Raw genomic sequence first — 13420 nt, forward strand, 5'->3', positions numbered from 1 at the left:
TGCTTGGTAAAGTTTCAGCACCAATATTTAATGGAAGGTAAATCTAGTGCTTGGTAAAGTTTCAGCAATAATCATAGAATCATAGAATCCTTTAGGTTGGAAGGGACCTTTAAGGTCATCAAGACCAACCATGGAGCCATTAGGGCTCAAAACTCCTCTGCTAAAACATCTATATGAAAGGTAAATCCAGTGCTGGGTAAAGTTTCAGCACTAGTATCTAATGGAAGGTAAACCACGTGGTTTCATAGAGGCATTGCCTCTAAACTTATCCCATCTTACCCTTAATCCTGACATGTCAATGGTGATGGCTGGAATGCCTTCTTCATCTCCCTTGGGGGCAACCTGGTCCAGCAAGTGGTAATAAGCTCTCGAGTCCTGTGGCAGAGACATGAAAGGGAGGAAAAATGAATCTAAAGCTCAGGTTTTGGGTGCCAGTGCTTCCCTGAGCAGTGTGCCTGCATGCTTCATCTTTATTACATCCTGGGTGCCAGTGCTTCCCTGAGCATGCCTGCATGCTTCATCTTTATTACATCAGTTACTGCACTACGTCATTAAATTAATTAAGCTGGAAGCACTGATCAGTTCCTACCAGGCTGTATGAGCCAGGTCTGTGTCTTCCCTCAGCCAATGGCTGCAGAATGCTGAACACAGGAGACAAAATGCTGTGTGTTGTGTCTACAAAAAACCCAGTATCAACAAAAAGCTGTTGGGATTTAGCTTAATCTGGACATTAAATCAGAGAGGGGGAAGTGCATACCTTGATAATGCTGTAGAAGTCAGGCTGCTGAGCATTTAATAAAAGAAAAGAAGGAGAAAGCAGATGTTTAAAGCAGGTTTCAAAGCAACGCTGGAGCAGTTGTGGAAGAGAAAGCAGAGTTTACAAGGACAGGAGTTAAAACTGACAACAGTATCAGCATTTTTTCAGGCAAAAGGGGCAAGAACAAGGCAAAGATTTAACATGTTGTGTCTTTAATCTTTTGTGAAATTTAATGTTGCTTCCACATGTGGAAAATATTCATCTCACTTTAGAAATCTCACTTCTAAGAGATGAAAATAAAGCACATGTCAGTGTCTAGAGACTTGACTAACCCAACTAATCCCCTTCTAAATATAAAGCAGATTGAATTATTTTAAATCTCACTCATATACAATGTTACCCACCATATCTAGAAGGTGGTTGTTTATTTAAAGAGTGAGGTGGGGAGACACTTAATGAGAGAATGGCTGTAAGAGCTGAAGTCTTGGCCTCTTAGAGGCAAACATGCAACTTATTTTCCAACTGAAGATGGCAAGTGCAATTTATCTTTCAACTGCAGACAGGATTTAATTGATTACATGATAGTCCTCTCAGAGAGAAAGATGGGAAAGACTTTATTCCCTTCCCTTCCCATGGATATTCTCCAGTCACCTTCACCCAGCCCATCAAAAATCTGTTATAATAAAGTTGACTGTGACTCTCAGACTCTCCTGTTGCCTTCTCTGGGGTATTTTTCTGTGTGTCAGAGGAGTCACAGTAAATGACTTCTCCTGCTTTGGTCCCTGGTGAAGCCTACAACCAGGCACCTCTGGAGTGGAGCTTTTCCAGTGCTATACTGGGCGTGGGCAGGTTGGGTCCTGGTTGGTGAGGCTGGTGTCCTGGCCAGCCCCTGCCTGCCCTGGAAGCTCAGACTCCCTCTCAGATACCCCCCCTACAGCCCTGGGAGGCTGGGTGGCCCTCACAGGGTAGCTTTTAGTCTTTGAAACTCATCAGTGTGCACCACTGAGGTTCCAACACAGCTGTCTGAGAAGAATGAAGGTCCTCCAGAGAAAGCTCTGATGAAATCTGCACCCCCAAGCCCTTGGAGTTCCAAATCTGTGAAATATGAAGCATCTCTGTGAGTGCCTCCACATCTAGCTGTATCATCCCTGTTTGGAGGGCAGGGATTTGGGTATGGAGCTGCTGTTTTGCTGTTGTTGGTCAGTGTTTCTCATACCTTGATGTCTGTGCTGAAGTTGTTGACTTTGTTGCACCCTGCATTCTCCAGGTGGTAGTTTGCCCACCTCAGCAGCAGTTCTTCTGGAGACAACTTCATCAGATCCTCCAGGCTTTCTCCTTCTCTCAGAAGAGCAATCAAGGCTAAGCAGGGGAAAGAAGAAAAAATAATGGCATTGGGAATCCTTCTAGAGGAGAATGTATCATTATTTTCTCTCTTACACCTTTTGCTAAGGTAGTTTCTAAAAGTGAGTGACCAAGTGTTGCCAAAATTCAAGCTGAGTTATGGTGACAGAGAACACAGACAGCAAAAGGGTGTCATCAATAAAATGAGGACAAGGATGTTACAGATCTAGTAGTGGATCATATAGAAGACAGTGTAGTCTAAGAACTACACGATCTCCTTGCCTCAGATCTGATTGAAAAGATGATGATAGAATCCTAGAAGAGTTTGGGTTGGAAGGGACCTTTCAAGGTCATCTAGTCCAACGTCCCTGCACTGAGCAGGGACATCCTCAACCAGATGAGGTTGCTCAGAGCCCTGGCCAACCTCATCTTGAATGTTTCCAGGGATGGAGAATCTACCACCTCTCTGGGCAACCTGGGTCAACGTTTCACCACCCTCAGTGTAAAAAAATTCTTCCTTATATCTAGTCTAAATCTACCTTCTTTTAGTTTAAAACCATTACCTCTTGTCCTATTGCAACAGGCCCTGCTAAAAAGACTCTCCCCAACTTTCTTAGAAACCCCCTTTAAGTCTTGAAAGGTTCCAATAAGGTCTCCCTGGAGCTTTTTCTTCTCCAGGCAGAACAACCCCAACTCTCTCAGCCTCTATAGGAGAGGTGCTCCAGCCCTCTGACCATTTTTGTGGGCCTCCTCTGGACCTGCAGCTGGACTCCAAGGGGTCCATGTCTTTCCTGTGCTGAGGGCTTCAGAGCTAGATGAAGGGAAAAGATGGGAGTGAAAAGATTAACAGAGCCTTTCATGCATCTTAGATGAAAGAAATCTCAGTGACCTTCATGCTGAAACTGAACCCACACAGGTAGTCTGAAAAACTTCCACGTGAACTCATGGGTTTATGGGTCAGCAGCATCAACTCACCTCTCAATGGGGGTTGATGCCTTATTTATATAGAAAAATTAACATAGTTATGTTCATAAAAGTACAACTAAGAGTATGGAAACTCATGGTTGATGTGATACCAAGGGAGAGTGTGTCCCACCACTGTGAGCTCCTCATATCTGTAGTCAATCCTTGGAGAAACATGGATTTGCTACACAAAACTGTGGAGATCTACTGGATCTGGAGTCCCACAGATAATTGATATAGGATTTTATGGGGTTAAATTGAACCAGAAGGGGATAATAGAAGCATTTTTCAGTAGATTTTATGAACAGAATGATGTTAACCCTGAGATAAGTAGGCTGGAAGAAGGATTCTTGTGGAGCTGATCGTGGATTGATCTTTGGATTAATGTTTTCTGGGGTTTTTTTGCATCAGTTATGTTGGCACAAGTACTAGCAACGTGCTAAAAATTTGATGCTGATGTTCACTAGGTGGCACAGTGAATACAGAGGATGATGAAAAAATCAGAGAGAAAGAATCAGATAACAGTAAAGAAATGGAATGTAATTTAATGGTGTCGTGTTCAAAGACATTCACTAGGGAATTAATAACTGCTTTTAGCTAAAAGCTTACACCAACAGAGGCTATAAACAACTCCAGTGTATTAGATGTCTTCTGAGCTACTCTGAACCACCACCTGATGGGACCAAGGGTGGTGGTTTAGAGCTGGACACCACGTGCCTGCTCCCTCACCCCCATCCCCAGGCAGGGAGGAGAGCAGGGAGAGGAAAAAAAACCCCAAACCCCAGGGGTTCAGATGAGGAGAATTTAATACAGCACAAAAGAAGTAACAACAGGAACAGCAACGAGGGAACACACACAATGAGTGGTACAGAACAAAGTGCTGCCCCTGAGCCCAGCCCAGGCAGCCCCCCACTGGAGCCCAGGCAGCCCCCCTGGCCCCTGGGGCACAGGCATGGGCTCAGGACAGACCCAAATCATCTACCAGCTCCTTTGGTTGCCTATCCTGGCTGTGCCCTCACTCCAGTTTCTGTGAAAATTAACCCTGTCCTAGCTGAATCAGGGCACCAGGGAAAACCAAAGGTGCTGTTAGTGCACCCCAGGTATTTCCCATAGAGGTTGGGGTGTATTATTGCCTTGATTTATTCCATGTGCTTCTAAGAGCTCACTGGAAATGCAGTGTCCATACTCCAAAAAAGGGGAATTTCACCTGGAGCAGTTGCTGAGAAGGGCTATCAAGGAAAGAGAGGCTCTGAAAAGAAATCAACACTCTCCTGGCTTGTCCACCCTGACAAACAGCTCTGAGATGAGAGGTGACAGAGAAAAAAACAGAGAGGGAAAAATAAATATCTATTGAGCAGGGTAAGGGTAGCTACAAATGAATGGGAACTGGAGGCTCTGGCTATGGCAGGAGTAGAAATGAGCAGGGTCTGAAGCACTGAAGGTAATAGCTGGGTGGTAACTGGAGGACAGAAGGGTCACTGGTGGTGAAGTGAGCTCTCCAGAGGCAGAGGGAACCAAGCAGCAAGGTGAGGTGTTGTGTGGCCTCCACCTACACACCCCCAGCCTCATGCTGGAGCTGTTTCAGGGAGAATTTTTGGCACTGGTGAGAGCCAGCTGGAGTGCTGGGTCCAGGCTGGGGCTCCCCAGTACAAGAGAAACATTGACAAACTACAGCAAGCTGAAGGGAGGGAGACCAAGATGGTTGAGCTGGAGGAAAGGATGGATGAGAAGCAGGGGAGAAAACTATGTTTGTTTAGTGTGGAAAGAGGTGTGAGAGGGGAACAAGTATTGTCCTCCAACAATACCAGAGCTGCCAGACCTGTGTCTTCTCAGCCTGCACAACAAAAGGATGAGGAGTTACAAGGTGCAGGAAGGGAAATTCCAACCAGAGACAAGAAAAAAATATCCTAGGAAGAGTGGTGGAGCTCTGGAAGAGGGTACCCAGAAAAGGCCCTGAGCAAACATCATCTCAGCATGAGACTGGGAAGTAGGTAACTGGATGGTTGAACATCTAGGGTGGACCTCCAGAGGTTCCTCACAGCCTAAATGATTCTGTGTTGCTATAACTCTGATTGCACAAAGAAAGTTCTTTTTTTTTAAGAAGAACTTTGTCCTAAAAACTGTCCACTGGAAACAACAGAGCACTGAAACAAAGTGCCATACATACCTTCATTTCTGCTGATCTCTATGTCAGCAAAGAGTCCAATCTTGATGACTTGCCATAAAAGACCCAAAACCAGGTAAGGTTTCCCTTCTTTTAGGTCTTCAGCTCCAATGTTCACAACGTGGCACCCAATGGCTGAAGCAGAGTTCAGAGCCAGGTTCAGATTTTCCTAGGAAAAGAAGAGAACTTCCAGTACCTGGAGAGCTGAGGATGCAGGAAGGGAGCACAGCCAAAAGAGTGAAACCTGTGAGCAGCTTCACTGTGAATGCATTCATGTACATAGACTCCTAGAGGAGGTTGGGTTGGAAGAGGTCATCTAGTCCAACCCACTGCAGTGAGCAGGGACATCTTCAACTAGATCATGTTGCTGCAGAGCCCAGTCCAACATGACTTTGGATGTTTCCAGGAATGGAGCCTCTTGTCAGACAGTGTAGTCTAAGAACTACACGATCTCCTTGCCTCAGATCTGACTGAAAAGATGATGATAGAATCCTAGAAGAGTTTGGGTTGGAAGGGACCTTTCAAGGTCATCTAGTCCAACGTCCCTGCACTGAGCAGGGACATCCTCAACCACATGAGGTTGCTCAGAGCCCTGGCCAACCTCATCTTGAATGTTTCCAGGGATGGAGAATCTACCACCTCTCTGGGCAACCTGGGTCAACGTTTCACCACCCTCAGTGTAAAAAAATTCTTCCTTATATCTAGTCTAAATCTTTTAGTTTAGTCTAATTCTTTTAGTTTAAAACCATTACCTCTTGTCCTATTGCAACAGCCCCTGTTAAAAAGACTCTCCCCAACTTTCTTAGAAGCCCCCTTTAGGTATTGAAAGGTTCCAATGAGGTCTCCCTGGAGCTTTTTCTTCTCCAGGCAGAACAACCCCAACTCTCTCAGCCTCTATAGGAGAGGTGCTCCAGCCCTTTGACCATTTTTGTGGCCCTCCTCTGGACCTGCTCTAACAAGTCCATGTCTTGTGCTGAGGACACCATAGCTGGACAGAGCACTCCAGGTGGGGTCTCACCAGAAGAAAGCTGATGGGGAGAATCGCCTCCCTCAACCTGCTGCCCACACTGCTTCAGATGCAGCCCAGGGCAGCTCTGACCACGGGGAGCAGGGGGACAGAGAATCTCCTGGAATTCCAGCTGAGCTTTGGGGCCCAGCCTGAAGACAGAGAGGAGCTGTTTGGCAAAAGGGGAAGACACCACAGCACGAGCCACTGGAGCTCAGAGCACACATCTGCACTCCCAGTGAGGTCCTGGCTCCATCCTGATGCTGAGAGGCAGGTTCTCCCTGGAGCTAATGCACAGACAGATGGAGGAAGGAGGGACCCACATCCCAACTGGCTGGCAGCTCTTCCAGGCTCCACTCTCCCTAAGCACTAGGCAAGAAACCCTGGCACCTAAGGTACAAACATGTTCCTTGGTGGCAATGTCTCCAAAAAGGAATCCCAGGGTCAGAGGAATGAGTAGGAATAAAGCTGTTGAGTTTTTAACCTTGCAGTCCAGCCAGGGTCAGAGCTGGTCAAACCTGGATGTTTTCTCTTTTTTGAACTTTGGATCTCTGGTTTGGGAGTGTGCAGTGGGAGCAGAGGGATTCTGTGATTCACAGGGAGGGGCAGAAGCAAAGTGATGGTTCAGGATCAGTGTGGTCTTTCACCACTTCCAATTTAAAGCAAAGGGTGTAAGAAAATCTGACCCACAGGTCTGCACTGTTCAGAAAGGTGGCTTGGTAAAGAAGAGGGTAAATACAGCCTGGAAAATATAATTTATCACACAGATTGACAATTTTTCCCATGAATTTCATCACAGCTGGCATGACAGAGATTCCATTAGATGCAAAATGCAGAGAGAGACAGTGTAAGCTCTCATAAGCTAGAAAAATTAGAGCATTTCAAATTAATTACCTTTTCTCTACCAGACAGCTGTAAAAGGGTGAAGTCAAAGTGGAAGCTGTATTGATCCAATCCTGTCTGTGTGTGACAGGAATTGATCAGAGCTGCCTCACCAAGCTATGGTGCTGACCAAAATGATTAGGGCTGAAAAATGTTGTACACAGCATAAAAACTCAAGGTAATGGCTTCTGAGGCTAATGTTCCATCAGATCAGAGCAGCTGAGGGTTAAACTGGGTTAGGCTCATACCTGTTCCATAAATCTGTTTATATTCTGTCCCCAGACACAGAGATGTTGTTCATATAAAAAAACTCTCCCTACCTTCTGCTGTGTGAGAAACATCATAAACTTTAAATGGGTGGAAATCAGCTTTTTTGTCCCATTTTTACATCATACACATGTGCACATAATAGAAATAAAGAAGTGATTCAGTATTTCAGGTGAAATGGCAGATTGTGAAAGGCAGGCAAAGGCTACAGTCCCATCTCAGGGGTCTGGTGAGGACATCAGACTGGTGGTGGAGGCCCCATCCCTGGGGGTCTTGAAGGCCAGGCTGGAGGAGGCTCTGGGCAGCCTGATCTAGTGGGAGGTGTCCCTGCTCATGGCAGGGGGGTTGGAACTGGGGGATCCTTGGGGTCCCTTCCAGCCCTGACAGATTCTGATTCTGTTTGAGCAGAGGACTTTAGAGCCCTAATGGCTCAATGGTTGGACTTGATGATCTTGGAGGTCTCTTCCAACCTAAAGGAGTCTAGGATTCTGTGACTACAACACAGCAGCTGTGAATTTTTGGAGTCCATGGCCATGCCTGTGTGACCTTGGAGGTGGGGTTCAGCCTTCTGAGAGCTACTCCAACTGGAACTGGTCACCATATTATCTACTTGCTCTTGAATTCCTAGGGCACCTACCACCCAAATATCTAAAACTTTGACTTAGGAAACACTGGACATTGGGTTATGTGCACAGGCAAACACAGATTGTTTGGTCAGAGGGCTCATAAGTTTGGAAAGAAACAGAAATGTCAATCTTTACTTTTTTATGATGTGGATTAACATCTCACTTTGCCACAAACACCTTTGCCTGATTTGTGTTGGGCAGGACCACAGTAAAGCATCAAAGCACCTTAGAGGATCAAATTATCAAAGCATCCTAAGAGGCAAAACAAAGAATCTTGTTGTATTTTAGTACCTGTATTGTGAAGGGTGTGAGTTTCTTTTTGTTGATTGTTCTCTCATCGATGGTATCTGGCACTGAGAAGTTGATCATCTTACTGGAAATAAAAGGAAAAAATCAATAAGAAATACACTGCTAGCTGTGTGTGCACAAAATACAGATAGAGCTTTGGTCACTACATCACAGGACAGGTCAAAGAGCTGGAGAATTCCTGAACAGATAGAGTCAGCCTCTGTTTTCACACGTGCTCACAGAGGCACACACACAACACTTGAGTCAGTATTTAGGGTCATATCCAGATTGTTCTATAGATGTGAGGCCACAAGCTGGGAGAGGAGTTCACTGTGCAGAAGATTTCTGTCACTCACTGTCTTGTGCTGCTCCTTGTGAACCCCCAAAAGTCCTTGGACAAGAATAAAACCAAGTAACTCCTCAGATTTCCTTGCCTTCATTTTATTGCAAGGATCCAGAGGCAAAAAAACCCCCAACAAACCCTCTCATTTAACAGGAAAGAAGCTTTATATTTTTAATGATAAAAGAAGCAAACACACCAGCATTATTAAGGCCCTGCAAATATTCATGAGCTTCATGTAAAGCCAGCAGCTTCCATCTCAGCAGAGATGTGAGTTTCTGCAGAGCCAGTTCTGAGGAAGATGGGTGTCACTCACCAGAGCACTATGCCATCTCCAACTGCCTGGAAGAGGTCATCTGTTTCTGGATTCATTGGGACCACGTGCTTACAGTCAGGGTCCCTCTCAAGGGCTTTATTAATCCAGTTGACAAAGGCATATTTTTCTTCCTCTGTGGACACAACACCAAATCCATCAGTTTGCTGGTCAATACCCCCACCGTTATTTTACTTACAAAGGCAGAACTTTTGGGGGAGAAGACTCTCCCACCAGTGTTTGTTGATCAACAAACCCCTTACAAGGGAAGAAGACTCTGAGGAGATGGGCAAATGAGCTGAAGGTAGCCATGGGCTTGAGCTGGTTAATACTCCTTCCATACTCCTCCTCACTGGTGGGGTTTCCCAGTGTCATGAAGGCAAGCATACTACAGAGGCTGGTGCTGAAGTCCAGGGGATTCAAGTGTAGGCTGCAGTTGCCATGCTCAGCTAAATGTCATTTGCACTTGCATGATAATTTGAAGGTGTTGTTGTATCTCTCTGTTCAATGGAAACCCCACATCAAGTTCATATAATTCAATTCTGTATTGGACATTACATCCTCCACGTGTGGGGTGTCTAGAAGAGCCTGGCCAAGACTGGACCCTGACAAGGAGCATCCAGAGGGCAATGGGAGAACCTTCCCTCTAGTCCAACCAAGCTGTAATGGAGCTATTCTGTGCTAGGAGCAGCTCACACCACCCCCAAGAGCTCAGAGAAGGTGTCCTCAGAGATGAGGTGGATTGAGAAGCATCCTCTGTGCTCCCTTCATCAGAGAGGGTCATTTCCCCACCCTTGCCCCTGGAGAAGACAGCCACGGGTGGGATCTCTTCCCTGTGGAGCAGCTTCAGAGAGGGCTGTGCCCAAGAGGCAGCAGAAGCAACCAGGGCTGCCCCAAACTTCCAGCTGGAAGAAACACATTGGCAGAAAAGCCTTGATGGGGTTGTGCCCTCTTTAGATAAAGGTCAGGAACCATTTGGTTGCAGGGGAGTTTACAGAGAGTCTCCCAGACTAAAAGGTACAAGGAGATGGGTTGGTGACAGCAGGGAACTCATGCCTTGCTTCACTGGTGAGCAGGGACAGCAAGGGGCCAGACTTTGTGCTCCTGCAGCCATGCCAGGAGCCTGTTCTCCAGAAGAACCCCCATGCATTTAAGGTGAGAGGAGCTGGAGGTTCCTCCCACAGCCACAGCTCTGTCCACCCCCATAAACAGCCTCACACTATTTGTGATGAAGACCTTGCTCTGGTGCTTTGTCACCTTCACAACCCTTTGCCTTGCACCAGCCTCACCTGAACAGCCACTGGAGCTCAGTGAGGCCAGAGAACCTGGTTTTGTACCAAGATATGGTGCAGGTGACCTCCAAAAACACATGTTGCTAGCTGCTGTGTGTGTGGGACAGCTGTACCTACCTGAGTAGGAGTGCTGTGTCCCAGCACTGGACTGCTCAGAGGTCCCACCAATGGCACAGATCCCCTCCTTTTTGTTGATTTGTTTTCGGAAGGACTTAGCAACATCATCACTCTTCAGGTTTTGGAAAATCTTTCAAGCACAAGAGACAATTTTGAAGAATTAGATCGAGCTAAACCAGGGAGCTCTTGGGCCAGGAGACAAGTCCTCTCTGCTTCAGACAGAGGGAAGCCCACTTGGTGTATTAGTCAGGGGGTTTCTGTGCATCTGCTGTGGCCAAAGAGGATCACACACAGCTCTGATGGTCTCAGAGTAGTTAAGAACGACCAGCTGAGTAACAAACAATGAAACCCCAGAGGTAAAATGTGCAGGAGTGAGGCCTTGAACAGCTGGAGTTTCAAGAAAGGAGGAGTGAAAATCTGTTCCTCCATCCAAAGGGAAATTCCATTATTTTGGCACTGGCTTTTGTCTCAGCTCAGACTGGAAAAAGAAGGTTTTTAATAGGAAAAAAATGTCCCATCAAGTTTTCAGTTTCAATCTGCTGAAATTTTTCATAACCATCTAGCCAGAATATAATCTTTCTGCAGCTTATAGCTGAAAAAATTCCTCAACAGAACTGAAAGATAGTAAGGCTGTTTAATACACAGCTGCATTCCTGTAACTTGCCCCTGTTAATTGCAGGATTTCTAATTCTGTTGCCTCCTGCTCTCCTCTTTTCCAGCAAAGAGGATTAACCAGGAGCCCATGAGACCCTGTGCTTGTGCCTTTGCCATGCCACGGGGACCACCTTCAGCAGCCTGCCTGGCATCTTACTTACTAAAGTAGATAACATCTTACTTACAGAAATAAATTCATCAAAACTGATCCTGCCATCCCCTGTGGTTGTCAAATTCTGAATGAGTTCTCTGGCTTTATACCCTGGGAGGGGGAGGTTGGCTGCCTTCAGCACGTCTGTCAAGTCGTTGGCGTGGATGAAGCCATTCCCACTGATGTCTGCAAAGATCAAAGCAGAGATTTAGTTTCTCTAGCAGCCCCATGAAATTTTATGCCCAGAAAGGTTGTTGGCTTTGCTTTACCTGCAGAAGGGTACACTAAATATAGATTGGTTATCCTGAAATCCAGTATTTTCAACCACTCTGGTGTCGTTCATACTGAAGAAAAATTACAGCCACCATAGGACAAGAACTCACAGGGATGAATTTAGGTTTTAGGCAGAGAGTAATATCTTAACAAAGCTATGCTCAGATGGATAGAATTGACTTCCTGAGGTTTACATTTAGACAGAAATGATTTATAGAGGCAGTATCCTGTCTACAGAACAGCTGAAGAGAATGGATTTGGTGCAGTGCAGAGTTACACCTTACACAAGCATCTATCCATAGATATAACTTGTGATTTTGGCCTGTTTTCTGCACCTAGTGTCATCAGGAGTCATGAGTTTAGAGGCTTGGAATGGTCATCATAAAATAAAATAAAACCTTGAGTGTTTCTCTGCAGTGGTGCTAACACAGATGTTGCTGCTGAGCCTGTTGCAAGATCTGGGGTAGGATTTAGAGAGCACCAGTGCAGGTTAAATAATCCTTTCTCCACCAGTTTGTGATAATCTCCACAGATAAAAAAGGGAAAGTGAATCTATCCCATGCAGAGCTGCTGTTAAAACATTATGGTCATGTACACAGCTATGGATATAGCTCTATATTACTATTTGGTGCTTACAGATCTGTGTGTGTCTTGCTTTGCAGCTCTTTTCTCCCAGCTCAGAGGCTGAGGTGAGCTCAGAGCAGCCTGTGCTGGTTTCCTGTGTGGTGAGGTGCAATGTGAGTCACTTGTTGCAGGCTGCAAACGGGCATCCAGCTTTCAGCAAAAGATTCACACAGCTGGCAAAGAACATTTCTGAAGGCATACAACAAAAGGATCTGGAGAGGAAATGTCTGGGAGAGGAACAAAAGATTCCTCCCAGGGTTTGCCTTAGCAGTGCCACGGGTGTGTGGCACTGACCAGATGTTTCAGGTTGCCAGCCTGGGCTGTCGTGGGCTCAGAAATCAAAGCAAAGACAACTGATGAACCCCTAACCCAGCCAGGCTGACAGATCTGCCAGGAAGTTCAGTGAGCTGTGAGAAGCACAAGGACCTTTCTTAGAATTTGGGTAGACAGCGACGGGTATGCATGACTATAAAAGAGAAATCAGATGAGACCTTTAAAGTCTTGGAACATACTTTAAAAATATAGAGGGCTTGAAAGGTCATAGTCAAGGGACTACCAATTTTGTAGCCATTGGCTCATTTGTCCTCTCCAGACTCTTCCTCCCCAGAGGGAGTATTCAATTTCTGTTAAATAAACCCTTTTTGCCTTCCAAACAATTAGTGAGGAACAAACAGCATTTTTAGGAAAACACTGGAGAGCATTTCCAATGTGGTATTTCTGTACAGCTTTTGAGGTTATTTCTCCAACCTTGCTGCTTGCTGCCCTGCTATCTCCCTGGGGTAAGAGGCTGCTCTCTGCAGCGAGCTGAGGTGGTTTCATCTGTGGTTTGTGACACAGCAGTTCCATTTCCTTCATGGCTGGTCAGCACCTGAGAAAAGAGCTCTCCAGCTTCCCCCTGCTGCAGGGTCTGGCCTGTGGGCTGTACTCACCGACTTTGCTGAAAGCCTCTTGTAGCTCTGCCACCTCCTCCTCTGAGAAGTGTGCTGGGGATGCCATGTCTTATTGCTCTGAGGGGCAGGTCTGCAAGGAGAAAGCATTTGTTTCTATCTATCTGGTGCCTTTTGGGGTTTGTAACCAGGATGAAACAGAGGGGGGTTCACTGGGATTTTCTGTCTTGCAGCAGCTCCCCATAGCTGAAAACCCAGCTCCTCTCTGCAGCCCCAAATAAAGGAAGACAACCAGGAGACACACACCCATGTCCCTCCTGTTGTTGTGCCAGGTTCTGCTCAAAATCCCAACTGTTTTAATTTAATTGGCATGAAATCCTACCTCCACTAACTCTCATTTCTCATGGAGAACATGGACAAATTCGTGCTGGTTCTTGTTATTCCCCTTTTGAAATGTGATTCACCACTTGCATCT

General features: G+C 46.0%; 1 protein-coding gene across 1 annotated transcript; it reads right to left on the reverse strand.

Annotated features, from left to right (window-relative positions):
- Positions 1–257: 257 nt before the first annotated feature.
- Positions 258–13054, reverse strand: LOC103770235 (plastin-2-like; the record flags this gene model as incomplete). Its single annotated transcript, XM_008937489.1, has 8 exons — positions 12988–13054; positions 11196–11347; positions 10357–10486; positions 8951–9083; positions 8298–8379; positions 5229–5394; positions 1974–2116; positions 258–375 (listed from the first exon to the last, which is right to left on the reverse strand). Coding segments are annotated over exons 1-8 (991 nt in total), but the record flags the coding sequence as incomplete, so codon positions are not given.
- Positions 13055–13420: the final 366 nt, after the last annotated feature.

Source organism: Merops nubicus, unplaced genomic scaffold (assembly GCF_000691845.1).
Source record: "Merops nubicus isolate BGI_N331 unplaced genomic scaffold, ASM69184v1 scaffold14993, whole genome shotgun sequence".
In the NCBI taxonomy this organism is placed as follows: domain Eukaryota; kingdom Metazoa; phylum Chordata; class Aves; order Coraciiformes; family Meropidae; genus Merops; species Merops nubicus.